Source organism: Danaus plexippus, chromosome Z, assembly GCF_018135715.1.
Source record: "Danaus plexippus chromosome Z, MEX_DaPlex, whole genome shotgun sequence".
Lineage (NCBI taxonomy): Eukaryota > Metazoa > Arthropoda > Insecta > Lepidoptera > Nymphalidae > Danaus > Danaus plexippus.
In genome coordinates, this window is record NC_083559.1 from 8,378,149 (window position 1) to 8,401,019 (window position 22,871).

At 27.1% G+C, this 22,871-nt stretch overlaps 2 protein-coding genes across 2 annotated transcripts in view; one reads left to right on the forward strand and one right to left on the reverse strand.

The window, feature by feature from the left end:
• LOC116777902 (uncharacterized) lies at positions 1 to 10,427 on the reverse strand. Its single transcript, XM_032671696.2, has 6 exons — positions 10,384 to 10,427; positions 5,945 to 6,142; positions 5,644 to 5,715; positions 1,964 to 2,098; positions 582 to 655; positions 1 to 232 (listed from the first exon to the last, which is right to left on the reverse strand). The coding sequence occupies exons 1-6, from the start codon at positions 10,405 to 10,407 to the stop codon at positions 139 to 141; spliced, it is 597 nt and encodes a 198-aa protein (XP_032527587.1). The 5' UTR covers positions 10,408 to 10,427; the 3' UTR covers positions 1 to 138.
• The window catches only part of LOC116777900 (serine/threonine-protein kinase OSR1-like), a 25,024-nt gene continuing 9,703 nt past the window's right edge, over positions 7,551 to 22,871 (forward strand). Inside the window, exons 1-6 of the mRNA XM_032671692.2 lie at positions 7,551 to 7,690; positions 9,389 to 9,529; positions 16,179 to 16,230; positions 16,849 to 17,029; positions 17,762 to 17,886; positions 18,224 to 18,317. Coding sequence (XP_032527583.2) covers positions 9,432 to 9,529; positions 16,179 to 16,230; positions 16,849 to 17,029; positions 17,762 to 17,886; positions 18,224 to 18,317 — 550 coding nt within the window. The 5' untranslated portion in view covers positions 7,551 to 7,690; positions 9,389 to 9,431. The remainder of the gene's footprint in view (positions 7,691 to 9,388; positions 9,530 to 16,178; positions 16,231 to 16,848; positions 17,030 to 17,761; positions 17,887 to 18,223; positions 18,318 to 22,871) is intronic.

Here is a 22,871-nt window from a genome sequence, read left to right on the forward strand (position 1 = left end):
AACTTTTAATTTTTTTTATTATCATCGGTGCGAAACAAAAAAAAATACGTGAACAATTCGAAAACAAAATAAAATCTCAATATAATAGTGGTAATAAAAAAAAAACATTATTTAAACATATGCGTTAGTTGAAAATTTTCATACATGAGCCGCGATGTCACCGAGTTTATTTATCGGCCACATACACTCGCAACCAGCCGGTATAACCATCGTCTTCGTTTCCCAACAATCACTGGGGAACAAATATGAAACAATTCAGTATTGTTATGTACATGAATAAATATTAATATTTTTTGCTACATCTAAGTGGTACATAATTTAGTAAAAGAAAGGTTTATTTTCAAAGGTATAAATATATTTATCAAGTTGGATTAGAAACTGTTTTAAACTGAAACACAGGCAGGACTTATGTCAAAATACATCGTAGAATGGTAGGTACCGTGGAAAATTGTATGCTATTTGTACATTTTTACATAATAGATATCAGTGGGTATAGTATCAGCTGTTAATATTATAGGTTTGAATCGTTGATAGCTAACGCTTGTTATATAGGTATTTTTTTATTTTAAAGCGTTCCTCACCTAGAATATCGTCTTCTCGTTAAATGAATAGTTTTATTCCATTGAACACAGGAAAATCCAAGGCTCGAGCATATCTAAATTTAATACATTAGGTTATTTTCATATATTGATGAAAAGTTAAGATGCATATTATATTAAACAAAATAAATAAAAAGCTGATAGTAACTAAGAGGAAAACGTAAAAAATTGGACTCGAAATTACTTTCTGTAGGTATTAATTTTTGTGATCCTCAGTAGGAACTTAGGATACAGGAGTATTAAGCGGGTGTAAATGCATATCAAATATTCTTTTATCGACTGTAGGCATCAAATACTATTGGAATAAAGCAAACGAAAATAATTCCGCTTTAAAAAAAATTATTAAAACCCCATAATTTCGTATATTTAATGAACGATGACCAATTTTTCTTTAAAAATAACATCAAAATCGAACATTTAACCACGTACCTATTTCAATAGATGGATATAAATATTAAATATTATGTGGTGTTAAAAAAAATATGGTGATAATAATTACCTTCAAAGTCATGTCAAAGACAATGACAGTATGAAATATTTGAATAATTATAAAACATGAAATCTTTTTTTGTTTGACATGTCAAGAAACGTGTTGTGTTTGAAATCACATTCTTTTATTTATTGAGCACACAAATATTAGGTACCCATTTAGAGATTTGAATTACTGCCGAGTAAAAAGCGTAATTATTCAAGAAGCCTGTTCTTGTTTCCAAGGTTAGGATATCAACTTATAATAGCATAACGCAATAACTAACAAACATTTAACGTGTGATGCGTATATATCTAACTAAACGGGGACTATTGCTTGACAGAAAGAAATCCCACCTATTAGGATATCTTTAAATCCATTAAATTATATTATATTTCTAAATTGTCCGATGAATATTCGGATGTTCTACTCAAGTAACAGCAGCTCAAAGAATATGAAGCAGATAGTGATGTATTTTTATATCATTCTATTTTTAGAGAGCAAAGGATGCAGTCAATGGTATTAATAGGTAAATTACAAATTCAAATTCATATTAAAATTAGGAATTTGGCAAATATTCACCTGACAATGATTAACAGACGCTTTCACATTAATAACTTCAATATCAGTTAGTCTTTCAACATTATCAGCTCGTAAAAGCCATTTACGAGTTGATAAAGTTGATTAAAATTAAAGTTGATTAAATTTGAAAATTGAAGCATTTGTTTTAAAAATAATTGTGTGAAAAACGGTAGTAAAACCGCAAATATTTCTATCTGTACCCTAATTCTATAGCAAATTCTACTTCACTAGTAGTAGGTAATCTCAATAAAAACATTTAAACAACTAATAATCAATAAATAATTTTTATAATAATGAATAAATGATGACATACCTCGTTATAATTGCCGGCATTGTCTCTGGAAATAGTGTTACATCTCACCTCTTCATAGTAAGCCGGTCTATATTCATACTCATTAGTATTTAACCTTATTATTACTCGCTCCAGATTGCAAATTGGATAATGCTTCTGTAAGACATTCGATTTTCGTTTTAGTTTCCAGAATATTATTCCTTTATACATGCATTATAAACATGTGCAAAATTTTATTTCTTTTCAAAATATGGTGGTGTTTCTTAATAAAAAATAAGTGACGAAAACGATTCCGCCCGAAGTGGTTCTTGTAAATATCATTATAACGGTATCGCATACGTGATGTTTTTTTTAAAGATGTTTTGGATAATTTAACTTATAGGATTTTAATTTAAAAATTTAAGGCACAAGAATACCATTTTTTTTGTTTAAAAAGCCATATGTAATGTTAAATTATCTACATAATCATTATCTATAGTATCTTAGTGACATAAGAAAGAAAGCCTCACTTATTAGGGAAAGGTATGTAATTGTTGATGTAGAGTGCGTGATGGTTTAAGAGAAAATATGATATAGGTAAAATGTAAGTAGCAGCTAATAGCGACATACTAAAACTTAAAATACTAAGGAGGGTGTAATGGAACAGAAAAACAAAGTCTATATCTTATAATACGTGTAAAATAGAATTATTTAATTTATGTGTCTCATTAATTAACGATTTATAGGATCAAAACAAAAAAAATTGGTTACGTAGATATTCAGAGTAGATAAATTACTTCCTTTGTTTTATTCTGTCGTCTTAATGTTAAATATTGAATTCGCCTATTTCCAAGTTATTAAAAAAGTCAAGCTAACAAGACATCGCGTTAATGCGAGAGAAGCATTGCACTGAGTGTGTTATTATTACAAAACTCAAAAACAGCGAAGGTCTCGTTAAGACACTCAGGAGCAATATGAATTAATTTTAAACCGGAATACATTTCTCGTTTTTAAATTTCCTAAATATTAACTTTAGTCCTCATTTTAACGTACGTCTGCACTATCACACTATTTACATAATTATTGTATTTATGCAAAGCGACCTAACCTATACAAACTATTTTGGGACAAGTCGATACTATTGAGTAACGTAACCTTTTCTATCCGTTGAAGAAGTTTTATAGGCATAATTTTGACATCTTTGAAAGAAATCCGTAGAGGAATAACATACAACAATTATAAATTTTATGAACATGCGAGCAAGACAGTGTGTTTTATCATCTGTTCAGATTACTTTGTCGCTTAGAATCAAAATATTAGATGGCACTCGCCTTATTAATTTGTCAATAACGTAGATAAAATTGGTACATTTTGAACACGTGATTATTTGGTCATTTGCGGGAACATAATCTTAAGAATACGCAATGATTAATTATATTTGACTATACATTAAATGGAATTACTTCAAAAGTTCTTTGTCTATTTAGATTGGCTCAGAGCATTATTATTTTACATTCATCCTGATTATGACATCAGGAAACACTCAACATTTTATGAATACGTTGTCTACAATTTTTAATTTAGTATTTCTTGCTAGTATTAAGTCAATGAAACAATATTTCAAAATGATATTAATCTCCTATTTTTAGTAGACTCTCCATGTTGTTTTATAAGTAAGACTTAATGTTTTAAACATGGTAGATTAACAATAGATACGGAAGGAATCCATGCATGTAGTGATTTTACAGAAATAAATTTCATTTTACTATTACAATTTGGCAATGGTATAAATATATATTGTATTATGTTCATAAATAAATGTTTGTTGTGTACCCAGTAATATAAACTATTACGAAAAAATAAATTTTTTGCTTACCTGTCTTTATATCTGATTCGTTGTAAAAATATGTTGCTAAATATAATGTACCGAAATCGTTACACCACTAAAGTCCGTTTAATTTTATTTCATAATTTTGTGTCACCATAAGTACTTCTTACGTAAGCGCTACATATTTAAAATTATATGAACATCGCCAGGGCAACATCGTTGTATGTATAAAATATCATATTACGAGTGACGTTCCTGACTCCGTGGAATGAACACCTGGCCTCGTGAACCAGAATATTGATGGTATAGCACAAGCAATGGAATGGCATTATTATCCTAACATCCGGGAAATCATGTAGTCTTAGGTATAGGTTATAAAATCTATTATGTAATTTCTATTAATATACATATAAGTAAGTTTCGTAGTTTTCCTGGAACCTCTGGCGGCTGTGAAATGTGTCCTACATAATTTACTTTCTTTTTTTTATACATAAGCAAAAATAGTATAGAATCTAAGAAACAAAAAAGTTTGGACTCTCGTGTCTATGCGATAACAGGTTGGTGAGGTCGATATTGCCTCCAAAACCACATTAATATGTTACGAATTATTAAATAATGTCACTTTCTTTTTGTGTAATGATAACGATAGCACATTTTAGCAGCGTCGAGATGACCGTTCAGAATTAGTGGGGCTGGGGCGTATTTAATAATAAGCATCGAGGACGAATTTGGATTTTTTTTCGAAGAGTGAACTTAAACTATAATTAATATAGACGAACAATGAAGTTGAGTTCGACAGATTGTCCCGCAGTACTTTATAATATATTTAAACCATAATTATTTTTCCCATTCAGGTAATTACAGCTTTAACACATTTTATGGAAGGTTGGAGTGATAATTAACGAACATAGCCAAGGCCGTACCAGAAATCCAATTTTTTACGATTTATTTAGTAACAAAAATAGAAAAACTGTGTTGAAAGCTTCTGCCCAGTTAATAATAATTTATTAAATCTGTATTTACGAATGAAATAGCAAATAAATTGTCCCAATTTTTTTTGTCTTTGAACTTGATTTTAAAAACAACTTCTTTCTTTTTACTATTTACTTTATCACGTCTAATTAATTATAATAATTTCTAGATTACAAAAATGCGTTAAAACTGAAATGAAAAAAAAATTCTTATTAATATAATTACTATTAAATTCTTTATAAAAGATTTTTAATAGTATTCTAGAATAACTATTACTTTCATGAAATGAATGAAAGGGTTCCACTAAAATAGAAAAGTTTGGTTCGGAACAAAGTGTATCTACATTTTATTATTTAGGTTATCTGGCTTTTTTTTGATCCGGACAGCGGCTTTATGTTATCTTAGCTCAAATGGTTATTTTGCTTTTTAAATAATAAAAATGTTCAATAAGAATTATTATTAATAAATCTAGTATTATGTATCGGTTACATTTCTGAAACTGAAAATATTGATCGTTCAATTCATCAACCACTTTTGATCAACCTTAATATATCTAGCTTATTTCTTAATTATTTACATAGTATGAATTACTTCTTGTTGTTATAACAGACTTTCCCTCATTAAATTCCTTCAAAATTATGGTTTTTTATTTTTCAACCTTATTTTACAGATTTTCCGCATTTAATTGTACCTACTACGAGTATGTGGATATGAAATTCGTGGTCAAGATTGAATGAAAAAACTGAAAAAATAAATAAACGACGTATTTAGCACTTTGTTACCCGAATAAATTTTGGCTGTGGATTTGTTAAGACATTAGCATAGCCATAGACATTAGAGCGAGAGGGGGACGTCAAGGTCAGGTCACGGCATGTTCAATGTTATTCATTGGTAATCTTTATTTTATTATTTTATATTGTACCTGTGTTCCGATGTAATGTCGTAATTCACGTTCCTTTGTTTCCTTGATCGATTCGGTATATTCAGGAAGTTTCTGAAAAAGTTTTATTAATTCGAATAAATAATAGTTAAGCAATATATAATATAGGAAATTTAAGGGGGAAATAAATAATGGAATAAATGTAAAAGAGGGCTTTCTTGCTATCAAATGATCATTTGGTTTAGAATGATTCACAGGGGCATCATTGCTTGAACGCTGTAAGGTTTTATGGTTTTTATAATTAATTGACTTATTTCATTGTTTTTCGAGTAGCAATGCTTACATCTTCAGTGTCACAATCTGCATCGTCGTATCTCGGTCTTTCCCTTAACCCTTCTTGTTTGGCTTGCAGTCTTGAAACCACTGAATTAAGAATCTTATCAGGGTTAGGAATTCTGAGGACATGTTCTATGAACTCGGGTACAGAATCATCCCGGGATGCCGAAAGAGTTGCGACCAAACACATCCCCATATAAGCAACCTAAAATACAGCAAAGAATGCTTAGATTTCTATGAAATCAGACTGATATAAGTGTATTATTTATTATCTGCTCCTGTTCAAATCTTAGGAGCAATGACACAAGTTCAGGAAATATACATACAAATGTGTCGTGTGTGTAAATTGAGAGTTTCTAATAAATTTTTAAATATTAATACTAAACAAACATTTTCGTGATTATCCTTTACTAAATTATTTATAAATGTACTGATCAAACATGATGCAACCAGTAAAACCATATGAGAATACAGTGTTCTACTAAACTTGATATGTAATCCATTTAAACACTTAGATAAACTCATCGTTTATTTTGAAATAGATACCATTTCCTAATACATTATGCTGATTGCTGCAGTATAATTAGAGACGATCATATTCAAATACCCCACACGTGTTGAAGATTAATTATTATTTACTTATTATTAAGGTAAAGCAAAATCTGGAAGATTTGCTTCTATTTTAATTTACTAGTACCTTAAGATGTGTTAAAAGTCAACAATTTCTAATGACTTCATTATATTTATTTTTTTAAAAAACTAATAATCGTCACAACTAATCATTTTGTTAAAATAGTAAGACTAAGGCAGCAGCCATTTAAATACATAATTTCAAATTTTATATTGTAATGTTATGTTTTTTCTTAAATATTAATGAATATTATAATTTATAAATAAAAAAAGAGACATCTGTTTTATATTTTACAAATTATATTTTTACTATAACCAACATGTATCCATATTTTTCTACCGTAGCAAGCAAAACAGTAAGGTGTGCATTTCATTTGTAATAATAACAAAAGATATTGTGACGCATGTCCTTAAGAAAATGTCTCATGTTGTACAGTTGATTAGTTGCGATTGGCCTGCGCTTTGATTGCCATCCACAGATCGGGCTCCGCAGGATACCAGGGGCGAATAACATTTGTAAGAATTTATATAAATATATATTATTTTATTTCATTGAATAATACATAGAAGTAACATTACAGTGCCAACAAAAGACGCATTCATACGTTAAAAACCATTTCGCTACAGTGGTGTTAGAAAGCTGTTTGTTAATTTCTTTCCAACTTTAATTTAACTTTGTTTTGATTGAAATATAAAATGCAGCTACTTGATAGTTTATAGTTATGTATTACTTGCTTGAAATCAGTCTCATTTTGAACAATATTGATATCTATTAATTTATGTTTTAATTCTAGTTTTTGATGCCAAGAGTGTAAATTGAGATTATTATGATAGTCTAGGTTATTTTGGTATTACTACTACTAGGTTGTTTATTTATAACGTCGCCTAAAGTTAAAAAAAAACACATTTAAAAACAATTACTAGAGCCACAAGGTTTCTCATTTCTGCAATGGCAACTATGGCCCGTGGGTTAGTTGACACATTTAGTTCAGGCTGATAAAAGCAAAGAACATATCATATTCGATTTAAGTAATATTGTGAGTTATATTTAGAGAATTATAGACTTAAAAATAAAGATGTTTAATGTATTGTTAGTGAAAATTCAGCGAAAATACAGTAAAAGGTGAGGTTTAGATATAAAAAAAATGTTCTACCTTCTTTATCCCATTAATGTGGACATTAAATGGTGACCTGCTTTCTTATTTTTTAAATTAAACATTTACAGTGGTATGGTAAGCTATTTTTAAAGATATTGAACGTTTTAAACGAGTCTTCGTTTAATTCATATAACATTTTATTTTATTTTTTCATTTCTCACTTCATGAGTTTTCACGCTTAAATCCATTAGTTCCGCAAAACGGCTATGAAAGAATAGTCTCAATACTAAATAAAATATTATATATGTATATTAAAAGATATTTGAGTTTTGACTTTCCGAAATGACTTTTTTGTATGAATATATTATTTAGATCTAATTCACATAATGTCCTTAAAAGAAAGCAATTTCGGTATCATAATTTTATAATAAATATTTTATTATAAATTGAAACATAAGTAACCATATGTATTTAATGTCTTGGAATCAAATTGAAACAATGACTATCAATCGATAGAGATAATAATCATTTACTCTGATTACCGACCTATTGCCATTCGTTTAATATATATCAGTTAGAATTTGCAAATACTCGTTTTTCATACATAAGTTATTAATAATGTAATAAATCAATTACGAAACGGAAATGGAAATATGTGTATATAGAACTATAAAATTAAATATATATAGGTGTACATAAAAAAGTAAAACAATAAGCTTTACTTTTAATACTCGTTTAAACAACTTAATAATAATAATAATTAACAACTTAATATTGAAAACAATTCAATCATAAATTTATATACGTGATAGCGTAAACTGTTAAGCATAATGAAATGTTTTTGGGAAAAATTTCTCTTTTTATATGCTATGAGAAGAAGACAATATTAAAATGTTCTCCATAAAGATATATTTTATTCAGTTTTTACTAAATTTTTCATCGTGAATTAAGCGTGGTTTAAGGTATTAAAAATGTGTTATATCAAATATGTACACCCTGATTAGTTCCATAACATTTGATACTTAAAAATATGTAGCAATGGCAATAAAAAAGCAACACATTAAATGAAATTTGTATGGTTGCTAAAAATCGTTGCTTTTAGATACAACAGTAATAAGATGTTTATTATTTGATTCTTAAACAAATTTCAGGATGCGTATTTATGAAAATATATTTCTCAAATATTCAGGTATTTTTTTTATCATTAACTAATAATTTAATTAAGGTAAAATTATTATTTTTTATAAATCTACTTAAAGTTCACGGTTACTGTTTTAATTATATGTTTATGGTTGGTAAATACATATATACCGATAGAATTAAGATAAGCCGGATATAAAAAAATCGTGTTGCAAACAAACAAAATATAAACAAGATAAATAAACTTATCCTTCGATATTCATTTATATAGATACTTATACTTTTGGTTGGTTATCATATTTCTAAATTCCTAAATTATTTTATTTATTTTCGCATTGTTTATGTCCCTTTTTCCATTTGTAACCCAAAGACTGTGTACCAAAATATCTACATTTTCTATCATCTAATTAGGAGCTAAGTTTAAAATCCTAGCATACATGTGGATTGTACGTACATGTAGGTACAACATTGGCCAATATTTTTTGGCCTTTCCTTCAAATTTACAGCTTTGTATTTAAAATCAGACATTTTTTATTTCTATTCTATATTTATAGAAATTATATATTGATATTTTAAATTTTCAGTGAAACCTTGATTTCATAATTATCGGGGATATTATCATCTGAGATGAAAATGGAAGTGAGGCGTAAGAATAAAGGTTACTTCAGGATGGAGCCGGTGCCTGAGGTAGGCGGGCCGTTCAAGATAAAAACGGATAGAAACAGGTGAGCTTCGAATATATGTATCATCTAACTATATATAATACTTTATTAACGCAGAATTTTTCTTGTCAATTAAATGAGAGGAAGAACTGAAACTTCAAAATAAAACAGAAGGTTTTAAACGAACGCTTACGGGAATAACCACGTCAAAAAGTAGTTTTTGTATATTGCATTGTTATCTATTTAAACGTAAAAATATATTAAAATCGCTTGATAAGATTCGACTAAACGACTTATCGACTGAAAGTTGTTCAGCCGTCTAAAGGGAAAGACATAAGAACAGATGACAAGAATTGATAGCGGTTTTATAATATTTGTTTTTATAACCACTTTTTTTGACTATATGCAAAGTAAAAAAAAAAGTTAAATAAAATAAGTCACAGAAATAGCATGATGTGTAATGTTTTTTTTATGAAAAAACTAAAAATAATTAATATTAGGGTTTTTTGTAAATTGTAAGCAATGTGAAAATGAAAAGACTGAAATAAATGTTAAATTGACATTTAAAAACAAATTTTATAAATATATAAGTATATATTTAAAGATATTAGTTAGGGATTTTTTCTTTAAATTTTTTGTTCCATATTATAGTTTTAAACTGGTTTTACTGAATGATAAACTGGAAACGCTTTATGTACTGTGACGATGACAACTTGTGCTAGGCATTCGACAAGCGATGTCTCCTCACGTGTAGCGTCAGTTTTTGTTTTAACATTTTTTTGTTGTTCAGATACAGCCTATTATTGTTTAGTATCAGATTGACATCTGGCCTCTAAACATTATACAAAACAATAACCTTCCTGTACATTGTAACTTGCAGAGACTATTTATATAACAAATATAAAAATAGTACTTACCTTTATTAAGACGTGTTTTGACATCGTGGCTATAGTGATCGAATACGAAGGACTGTGAAAGAATTGGGAATAACAACTCTTTTTATATCTTTATTTATCACTAGGTTTAATTGTGGAAGCTTTTTCATAAAAACGGATTAAATACGGTGTCATAATGGGGATAAGCATTCTTTACAGGAAATTTATTGTTATTTTTTCTATTTAAATTTACACTTCTTTATTAGACAACAAGCATAGTTTTATAACAAACGGTTCCATTTTACATTAAGGATATTTTCGATTAAGTATTCTTAAAGCAAAATATAGACGTTTTTACAATTTCACAATTTTTTTATAAAGAGTAATAAATAATAAGAACATCTGTCTATAAAAAAAAAAATTTTTTCCACTTATTTTTTAATATATGTTATTTCTATGCCAAAGGAATATCCACATCAAAAAAGGAATATTATTTCATTTGTTATATTAGTCGTTACAAAGGACAGATAATCTGTTATCAGAACTGTGATTGTTCCAGAAATTTGTCAAACAATTAGCAAAACACAACTTCAAAAAAACCTATTCAAGTTATTAAAAAGAAAACCATTGAAGATTTGAGTTTATTTTTGGTGATTCATGATTTTCGTTTTACGATGATTATATGAAATCTAATTGACTTCACGTTTATTAAAGTGGAATAAAAAAATAACTTGAGAAAATAATAATATTATATTAGCCAAGTGTCGGTAACATTATTAAGATTTATTTGACAAGATGGCTGCTGATAATTATTCCCTTCGGAAATAATATTTGTAATAACTATTATCTTTTGTAGTTTTTATCTCAATTTTCATTTAATAGCACTGAAATTTAATATTCAAAATATAAGGATTGTGTATTATTTTATTTCACATCCTAATATCCAGGTAAAATATATTTGGAACATATAATAATTGAAACATCTATATCATAAAAATACAGAATAATGTTTTAAAAAATGTGTTTTTTTACATATTATTATAGCTTACTTATTGCAGGTAACGAGATTGGAGGACATTTTCTGAACAATAAATTGAAAATAACTAAGACTCTTAATAAATTTTTGGTACATCACCAAAATGTGAACAGTCTTTAAATAAAAAATATTTATGTAATTTCATTTGTTCCAAAAAGTGTAGATTTGTAAATAATTTTATCCATAACTTATATAAGTTCACACCAATAAAATAAAATTTCTCAAATTTTTTTCCCAACTATTGTATACTAAATTCTAAAAAAGATAAGAAAAATTCAATAACTTTCTATTGTAGGTATATAAATAGGATAGTTTACCTAATTTTCGGCAGCCATATTGAGGGTCTTGGCGTTCTAGAAATGTGTAAAGAAACAAAAAAATTATTACGAAGTACAAAATTTTTGAATATTATCACTTGATCACATAAACAGTGATAGTTTCATACAATATGAGTGCACTTATAATTAAGTTACGAGTGAATCATCCATTGACCTACGTTATGAAGGTCAAATAGTCTAACGGACCTTATTGTTCCGAGATACTTATACTGTAATTAGAAAAAAAAATGCATCTACATAAACATTACTATTTACTGGAATGAAAAAGTCGTATGTATGTGTATGTATTTTATATCAAGTTTATTTTTAACACTCTTAAAGTTTAGATAGATACGTTAATTTGTTTTCATTGTCTTACTGTTTATACCTAAAAGATGAGACGTTTAAGTTTGGACGAAACTAATTACCTTCACAGCTATGCTTTTTTGTCTCCAGATTTTTTCTATGTGATGAATGGGCCTCGAATGATCGACTTGACTTTGTGAAGGTGAACAGATGACAATTAATAACTTTCATTCACAATAAATATTATAAAGGTGAATAAAATCCGCTCTAAAAAAATAATTGAGAAATTTCGAAAGATTTAATTTAAATCACTAAGTTAAAAATAAATTACGAACTTGTCTCAATAAATGACCTGAAATTATAATTAACCATTTTAAATATATTTTCCTGTAAAATGAAATGATAAAAAACAACCTAACTTTATTAAAAACTCAAAAAAACTACACATTTTCTTCTTAATGGTTCCTGTAACATTGGCCACTCCAAAGAGACGAAAACTCTTAGTATTCAATGGATTTACCGTGCGGGTGCCGGGTCTATCGCGTTGCAGGGAGAGGAGCCTCAACAGTGCCTGGGACTTGCGACCCAGGTGTAGGTTCAAGGGGCCCCTATCTTATGCGCGTTAAACGCTCACCTCCACTGTCCAAGCTCCTCTCCCTACCTTGCCAAATTTGAAAAGAACCTACTAGGGCTGCCTTTTAATTTTGTATTCATGTGTTTGTTTACAAAAAATCAATGAACACCTTATTTAATTATCGATGTCTTCAACAAAAATCTTTCAAATCCAAATCTTTAGAGCAGATTCGTATATCCTCCAAATTTGATTGCAAATTTAGAAAGGCACTTACATACACTGTGTCCAAAATCTGTAACTAGAAGCTTCTTCTCCGAATTCGAGTGGTTCAAAATTTTAATGAATGAACTGAATATCAACAAACATTAAGCGAGTCGAGCTTTTAGATATTCAAAGTAGATTTTTATGCACTTTCAATAACTAACCATCCTCAAGAATAAGTCCGATTAAGAGGTGTAAAGAGAGTAAATAATAAATTTCCAAATAAGTACGCACGCTTTAATCCATTACATTTTCATTATAAAAGTCTTGCGTGTATTATATTCTAATACTTTAATTCATTATATCAACCTTTACGCAGCACAAATCTAAAAAAAATGGCCGGCTACATATAAAAAGAGGAATATACAACTGTATATCCCGAGAGTGTCACATTCAAAGTATTAAAGTTTAAGCTAGTATTAAGGTACTTCCGGGCTCAGAGAGACCACATTTACAATCATCAAGTTTATCGTATATTTTCTTATAGATACAGTACTAGTACAGTACTTTTAAATAATAAGATTCATCTACAAGAACAAAATTAAGAAAGAATTAACTAGCTAGACTAATAGACATGAAATATCCATTCGAGTTACTTAAGTTTTACTTCTTACCTTTATATCATACTTTCAAGAAAATTTATAGTAGTTAATTCTTTCGAGATGACATATTATATACTAAATATATAAGATTTTATTTCATCAATGTTCATTAGTGATTTAATTAAAATTAAATACTTACTTATTTTCTAACAATACTCAAGATGAATACAGGGTGGAAAAAAAAAATTGTAAAACTCCGTAACAATATTTAAATGTTTTTACAGTTTTAAGAACTGTACGATGTTCTTTAGTAGAGTATACCACCAAATGTTCTTATTCGCTTAAAATAAAAATATTCTATTAGAGCAAAATTTATTTATAATGTAATAAAATAATTTAAACTTGATATTTCTACTTACTAGTTTTGTTTCCAGTAAATTTAATACTATGTTTTATTCCACGATCTTAATGTTTCTATATAAAATGAAGTCAAGCCGCGTCTCAAAAAGTACAACAAACATTTTACATTCTTTCACTCATACAAATTTACATATTATTGGGCTTCACCTATACCGTGACCTTAATTAAAAATAAAATTAATATAGAATTAACGTATTTACTTTAAGTCTTATCTTTGAGAAAAGCCTCATGGATTGTTTGAAAAATGTAACTTCTAAGTCAATTTGACTTTAGGTTGAACACAGTTCATTCTTATTAGACTTATTAAGTCGAAAACAAGTGTATTAAAACTTTACCCTTATAAGTTTTCAAGAATTGATAACAAGCTTTATGACGTAGCACAAGTTAAAAAGGAAATATCTGAATATTATAAATTTAAATATAAGTACATATATCATAAAGATTTGCTTTTGGCAGAATAACTGTGACCTCTGCCTATATATCTGAACAATAGTATTATAATGGCAAAATTTTGGTTTGTATTTTTATTATTAACCTACCAATCTAGTAACTATTTCTGGTACGGAACAGTTCGAAAGTAGTAATAAGAATGTTGTCTGGTTTGTAGAATATATGAATAGACTTAAAATGGCAACTTGATAACTTGAAAAGTCAATATTTGAATACATTATTTTTCACAAATACCGAAATTCAGTCAGAAGTAACGTAAACATGTGAACAGAAGTAACGTAAACGACTCATAGGTTCATATTATGATACAAATTTTATATACATTTTTCAATTTAAAATATTTGAATACATTACGACATAGATGTTCAAAAATAACCAGCTTAAATACCTTAATTTTTATAAAAGTGTAAATAGAAACAAGTAGTGTTACCTTCTCAAAATTACTCATCAAGCAAAAACGTTTTTCACATTGAGTAATTCAATATCATTTGACATGTAATCAAATATTACATTACAACACTCATAGAACCTTTTTTTAAACTTTGAATTTGATTACTTGAATGTAAATCGAAACTTTTTGTTGAAACAAAATATAATTATAAGCATGTTAATCTCACTTATATAATGTTTAAATGCAACAGTATAAGGTTGAATAACTATGGATCTATCTATGCATACCTTTATGAAAAAAGAAATTTCAGTACACAAATTGATTTTGAGGAGTTTTTTATACTTCTGAGATGGTCCCATAAAAATATTATTAAGGTGGCTCAAGTTTTTTCACAAAAATTAATAAAAAGCGAAATTATTGATACTTATAGTTATTTAATAAACAGCAAGTTTTGGTGTCTGTCTTTCCCACGAACTTTCGATAGCTGGCAAATCAGTACTCCGTCAAGGAAGGCTTTGCTGTTTAATTCTAAAACGAAATGATGTTTTTTGGTCCTCTTCGTTTTAAAAAATCGAAAGATCCTTTTGTTTTTTTTAGTCTCAGTTTGTTTACAAGTGGAGGGGCGTTCATTTTAAGATTAGACGATCTCTACAATTTAATATGCCATTTATAAAACATATAGATTTAAAAAACTGTTACGGCTTTTATGATTTTAGTAATAATATATATAATTTGGCTGTAGCCTGTGGGTACTCGTACAGTTAAGTTGGATAAGTATGTATATTATAGTAAACTATTTTTATTGTAAAAATAATTTATGTAAAATGTTTATAATAGCCAATGAGAAGATTATACCTAAGCGACTCTCTCAGAAAGGTAACGAAGCGTGAAAATAAGAAGAAAGGGTTTTTAAATTTAAACATTCAGTTTAGAGCGTATCTATATTTGGCGTGTGAGAACGTGTATGGTGTTTTTATCATATTATGTGTGAAAGTTTTGAAATTTTAATCTAGGGGACTCCATATATGAAAATTATGTTTTTAATAGTAAATTTTAAAAGCGGAACAGTTAGGCTGTGATATATTAAATACTGGTCATATTTTAGGCTGCTCGATAGAAATACTACTGTTAACAGTTATTACTACAGCTGCATTTAAAAATCTTAATCGCCTTAGGGCGAAAATGTGCTACAACTTCATACATATCTAATATCACCATATTTTTTAAAGGATTAACTTGTTTACAGACAAATAGTTTTTGCATGTTTTAGAATTTAATTCCTCTTGATGATTTAGGAGCGGTATTTTAGTATTAACTTTCCTGATAGAAGAATTGTTAATATATATCCCAAAAATAAAAACATATTATATATAAAGATATTTTAATTTTCTACGACCTCCGAGATGTTAATATTAAGACACAATGACAATTTTAAAAATAATATAGAAAGAATAATGAAATAGCAAAAGTGATTATAAAGTACATAAGTACTCTTTTTTAGATTTGACATCTTTTTCAAATAATATGTGATTTTTTTCAGTAATATACAGGCAGGAATATTACCACCCGGTGTGAGTGGAGTTTTCCGCCAGGTAATTAGAAGGTATTTTTTTATACACATAAGTACTTTTTTTACATAAGTTTTTACGTGAACACCTTGAATGAGATATTGTTTTATTTATTACGTATAAGAGGCCTTGAGAGATTTATTTGCCGTTGTAACAAGAAAGTTTCAATAGAACCATTAAGGAAAAACTATACACGTAAGACAAAACAAAAAAAAAATATTTTGCATTAAAAAAATCTTGCTATTCACCATATATCACAAAATAGGTAACAAATGATAGTGACAAAAAAAATGCACATTAAAAATATTTTTAATATGCCATAAAAATGCTTTGACAGTTTGATTTTAATAAAATGTGTTGATATAAATTAATAAATATAATACATAAAATATTAGTGCCTATGACCTTTCCGAGTGTAGAATTTGGTTGATGAAAATGTTGCCATATTTAAGGCACTTTCTTAGAAACATGATTTCTTTCAAAGTTTGTTAAATATTTAAAAATATACTCAATAAAAACGTTAAATATTTAATAGAATTTAATTTCACTTCAAATCAATTTCTTGTTTTTTTTTGTTCAGAATTTTTTTTTCTATTAAGTTGTATAAATAATAATTTAAAAGCAAATTTCAATACATTATAGAAATCTTTTGGAACATGCGACCGACAAATCTCAGCATTGTCGTCGTATGTGCGAGCTGCTTGCACCTTGAACACAGCCGGCAGCATTGGAAGTTTGTTCACTCGCAAAATGGCTGCCACTGCAAATACTTCATGTCCGTGGCCTAATAGTCAAGAAGATTACGATTTACGTGATGTTATTGGTAAGTAATTGTTATTAATTGAAAAAATATAATTATCCATTTAAATATTTTTTGGAACCTGATTTTGTAGTTTATTAATTGTTTAATAGCGCTTTTCAATTAAAATTACAAAACAATCGATACAATCTGTCAAATTGTATCATGTCATCAAATATTTTCTTGATAATGTTCAGTTCTGGACATTTACTGAAAATTTTAAAATACTCATCTGATAATATTATGTGTTTTAATTCTTAAATCAATTTTAGAAATAAATTAAAGCAATTTTGTCATACATTACCCGGTATGTCACTTGTGCTTCTGTTGACATAGAATCCATTCATTTACAAGGTATTGTAAATGTAAACAAGTCATTACGTGTATTACATGTCGACAACGAAACGTGTTTCGTTCATTATAACATTCCAGTTACAACTCAATTTTTAATTCGGATGATGTTCCAAGAAGTCGCAAAGTCAATGATAGTTCATAGATTTGAAAGGTTAAAAGATTTGAATAAATATTCTCAATTAGAAAAAATTATATTAATTAGTTATGTAAGATAAGAATAATAATTTATACACAAAATAAGAAGAACAACAAAAATCTAAAATCATCATTCTTCAAAGAAAAAAAATCACACTATCAATGTATTTAAATACAAAAGATCTAAAGGATTACAAGAATTGACTTGACATATTTATAATTATTTTTTTTTAAACTAATTGTTTTCTATTTTTGATTTCTCCTCAGGTGTGGGAGCAACTGCTGTTGTATATTCAGCATTTTGTAAACCAAGAAATGAAAAATGTGCTATAAAGAGAATAAATTTAGAGAAATGGAATACCTCAATGGACGAGCTACTAAAGGAAATTCAAGTAAGATAAAATTTTTAATAATATTACAAAAAGAAAGTATTTTGTCTTATAACAAACAATAAATATAACTATAATAATAGTTGTAATAAGTATTATCTTTCAATTTGTGACAATGGCCAAAGAAATTTCTATAGAATATATGCAAATAACTAAATATCCACCTTAAAATTTACAATGATAATAATCAAGTGAAAATCATTTGTCTACATTCGAACATCAACAATTTATTACCTCTTAAACATTTCATCCCACAAATGAGTTTTTAAAGTGAACTATCAATAAATTAATACTACTTAATTTCTACTTGCAATAAAAGATGTGTCATTTTTATTTCCAGGCAATGTCCAGTTGCAATCATCTCAATGTTGTCACATATTATACCAGTTTTGTGGTTAATGATGAATTGTGGCTTGTCCTTAAATTATTAGAAGGTAAGCAAAACACTTTATAATCAATTAATGTTAGATTTGTTTGATATATATTTATTATTATTCATGCAAAGAGCTCAGTCAATGTGAGTTCATTCATATGCATATTACATTTTTAATATATATGAATTTAATTTGTATTTTTTGTCTAAACAAGTTTTGTTTATTTAAGAATTAAAAGAAGGGACATGACTGTGAAAAATATTTTCTTTATTTCACAGTCACAGAAGTGTCCATTTTGTAAAATAATTGAATTGAACATTATTTCTATATACGTATTATTTTAAATATGTGATATGTTGATAACAATATGTTTTGCTTTGCCCTTTATATTATTATTTTTTTTTTTTACAAGCGATGGCTATGCTTTTGATGTAATTAAAATAATTAATTATTTAAAAAAATTTTGATCAACATTATATTTATATTTATTTTTATTATATACATATTATATATTCATAAAGTATCAAATTTAGTATAATAATGGACAGGGATGTGTAGCAAAGGAATATAATTTCATTATTTAATTTATAAAATATGGAAATTTTTTGCATGTTTCGTACTTAGACAGAACTTTAGAATGGCATTAAAAAAAAAAAATATATAAGCATTAAAAAACTGTTAATCATAAAGCAAATGACTTGCTTGTATAACTTATATATAACATTCTTGATCTACACATAATTTCATTATAATTATTCTTTGTCAAATAATTGTGTCTTAGGTTAATTTCTATTTCATTATTTAAATCGTTGCAATATTCATAATGCAAGTAATGATCAAGTATAATTCAAAATCAGATAGAATCTGCTATCATTGCAGAGTTTTTGTTTTCTCAAAGTCTGATAATGTAGAATATTTTAAATTTGAAACGGTTATAATTATTAAAAAGTAAATTCTCTTGCAAATAGGATATTCTTGATATGTGATGTTTTATTTAATACGTTGACTGGCGTTGTAACAACATTTTTTCTTACACTTTTTAATTTTTAGGTCAGCGTGATTATTATCGTTTGGTATTGACGATTTTATGACTGTGTTTACATAAAAATGTTTGACTTGGATAGAAATAACACATATGGAACATAAAATTTTCTTTAAACCAGATGTATATGTTGGTTCAGCCGAGTTTCTGTGTAAAGGCTTCATCAGTAGAGACTGAATATTTGAAATTAATATAAAACAATAATTGTCCAATGAAATAAGACGGTCATTGTGTTTTCCATAATTAGAGGAATTATTAAGAATGCTTTTTACAATTATTCAGTTATAATTATATATATGTTATATTGTTATATATATATATGTTATATTGTTATATATATATATGTTATATTGTTATATATATATATGTTATATTGTTATATATATATATTGTTATATATATATTGTTTATTTAAACAATATTTAATGTATATAGACAATTTCGAGTAAAATTTTTAACAGGTTTTCATTGAACTATCATCAGATTACGGACATAAGTTGTTATAACTTCTATAATTAGTTTGAGTTGTGAGTTGAGTATGTTAAGAATTATACCATTATTACTTGGTGATTTGCTTGTAGTTATAATTATTTGATATCAAATTGAAATTTGTTTATTACGGATTCTCTCAAGAAAACGTTCTTAAAAACAAGAATTTCTAATCAGACTGAGTCTGTTTTGTTTGTTATGCTTCATATTATTAAATAGGGTTAACATTTAATAAACTTTCATTTTGCATCACCACATTCATAGTAAATTTCTCACCTCCCTTTGTATTGTCAAAGTTTAATTTAAAGATTAAATTATGATTTATTTTGAAGCATAGAAGTTTGTGAGATGATGCAGAAAAATATTAGATTACTTCATATTCTATTGCTTGTCATCAATAAGGTCCTCTAGAATGGACATTAAAACATTTCTAAGTAGATGGTTTTTTATCAAAACATTTGTTCATCTTAACTCGGTAGTGAAAATGGAATAGCCATTTAAAATGCTGCGATTATTATAAAAAAGAAGGTTTCTTTGTCTTATAATGCTTTACTATTTACTTTGTAAATAATTAATTATATTGCTTATTTCTTATCTATTTTTTCCTTTTATTAAACCTTTTTATTTTACACTTTGTTGCTTTGTTTTTATCATAAATGCTTATTGTTTTAACCATGTATCAGTTTTTGTTGCATATGAAAAAAGTTTTGCTGACATGATTCAAGAACATTGTGAAATATTTCTTTTGTTTTTCAACATATATTTTTTGTTATTTGTAACATTATATTTGTGTCATATTCTGCATTTTCATTAGTTTTATATTTTTTTGGCGACGTAGGCTCAATCCATATAGACTGTTTCACAATGTTTTATTATTATTATTAATATTATTATACCAACAATACTTGGCTCTTCGTTTTTCGTCTACTCTTTTGATTAATCTATTCTTGAAAGAACTTTTATTTTGATGTTTATTGTTTTCTCCCTGAATGGAAATTACGATTCATCTTTTTATATTTATAATATCAATAGAATTTTTAAAAGAATTACGAATTCACAATAAGTTAATATTCTGAAAACCGAAAAGATCTTTCTTGTTTTTATTTATATGTACAGAAGATTCTTATTTACATTCATTAAAATAAATAAAATAAAGTGTCTTCAAAATAGATCAAACCATTTCGGAGATCAGGCAGTACAAACAGTCGGTGTAAAAGTTAAAAAAAATATAAATAAATACTGTCAATTTTGATATATGCTATGTATAAATTCACATGCCTCTAGTTAGAACCGATTTTGTGTATTACAAACAGACACTTATTTATTTGTATATATGTCGAATGCCATATTGCTTTGGAGAGACATTTTTTTAAAATCTTTCTAAGGCTTAGTATAATGTTTGTGAAAGTACTTTATCTGAGGGCCGTATGAAAACGTGATTTAAAATCTCATTATGTACATATTTTGATTCTTAGGAAATAATCCTTTTCTAAATTTTATTTATATAAATTTTCTTGTAACTGTCGTTTGAGCATTCTTGGTTGAAATCGATTATAATTAACAACGTTAGTAGTAGATTAAGATCAGTAAGATTAGACTGGGTTGTTAAACCAACTAATTGTTTTAGAAGAATCAACTAACTTTGTGTTAAAATATTCTTTATGCTTAATTTCATAATGTAGACTTGATAATTTTACTATTTATACTTCCATTTCTGTTTTTTTTTTATAAAATTTTATGAAGAAGACACCACGAAAGAAGTTTGAGAGAAAAGTTTCATGATTAAAAATTTGCATTAATTAACAATACTTTTGGTTTTATGGCTGGTTTAAATTATTATTTTTTTAATTTGCTTTTAATAATTTAGGTGTTTTGTATGTACTTCGGCAATTTTTATGCATTGTATAGATAAAGGGATTTTTGTTAAATTTTTGAGTGATTTTAATTTGCTATGAAATATTCTGAGACATACGGAATATTTATTGTTGCGTTAACCCTATTTAATCTCAGATTACTAAAAAAAATATCAACAAGTATAGTATTTTAAACATGGGTTACAGGGTTTTTGTTATTATAGTAAAATAAATCTGTCATATTCAGCGTCAAATAAGCTAACCAAGAAATAAAATTTAATATTTAATTATCCACGAGCTCCGTTAACTGACGCGCTGTAAAATTAATTACGTCAAAGAAAACTACATACGTATTATATGTGTATACACACACACACACATATATATATATATATATATATATACATATACATATACATATGTATCATACATTTAAAGATATTGTTTATATAAACAATAAGATATTGTTTATATAAATATTATAATATTATAATATGAACGTATTAAACATTGCTGTGATATTTTCTTCCTTGTTTGTTTTTATTGTAAAAACTTAAATCTCTTTAAAAGCTGATTATGCATTATATTGGGTGTGTATTTGTATAGTCCTGTGAATGTCTTGACCGCGGGATAATAATTTTTATAACGACACATTTTCTACATGTTAGGTGCATAACATCGTATATCCTAGGAAGTAAATAGTAGGTTCCAGACGCAGCTTCTAATATTTGCGCGCGCAATCAATCAATAAATCTGCATTGGCGGGGGATTTACGTCTCTAGCCTAGAATGAAATAAATAAATAAATATATTTATGTACTATATTGCCTATATCTATTTGATATTATATGATTATTTTAAAATTGCAATGGCTTTCTTTGTATGAGTAATTTGATTATTAAGACTATCCCCCCTGTTCTGTTTCTTTCTATTTAAAGTAGGTTTAACTATTTTTGGTAACTGAACGGAATAATTATATTGTGACCCAAATGTGCCTAATATTAAAATAAAATACGTAATATAAAATATTGGACAAATATATGATTCTTATATGTAATACCTTTTAAATTTCCTAAATTGTAAAATATATCCAATGATATCTCTTAAGATGGCAATGTAACCAAATAATTTGACGAATATAATTGCAGTAGCACAACATGCAAAAATGTGTTAAGATTCAACAGGTCTCGCAAAATTAACTGCTTAAGCGAATTCAAGTGGTGATCATCGC

Bases quoted from the DNA above. Each gene is read 5' to 3' on its own strand.
- LOC116777902 (XM_032671696.2), bottom strand. From the start codon at position 10,407: ATGTCAAAACACGTCTTAATAAAG. The intron at 5,716-5,944 runs GTAAGCATTGCT...AAACTTTTTCAG, and splicing joins CAGATTGTGACACTGAAGAT to AAACTTCCTGAATATACCGA. The intron at 656-1,963 runs GTATGTCATCAT...TATTAAATTTAG, and splicing joins ATGCCGGCAATTATAACGAG to ATATGCTCGAGCCTTGGATT.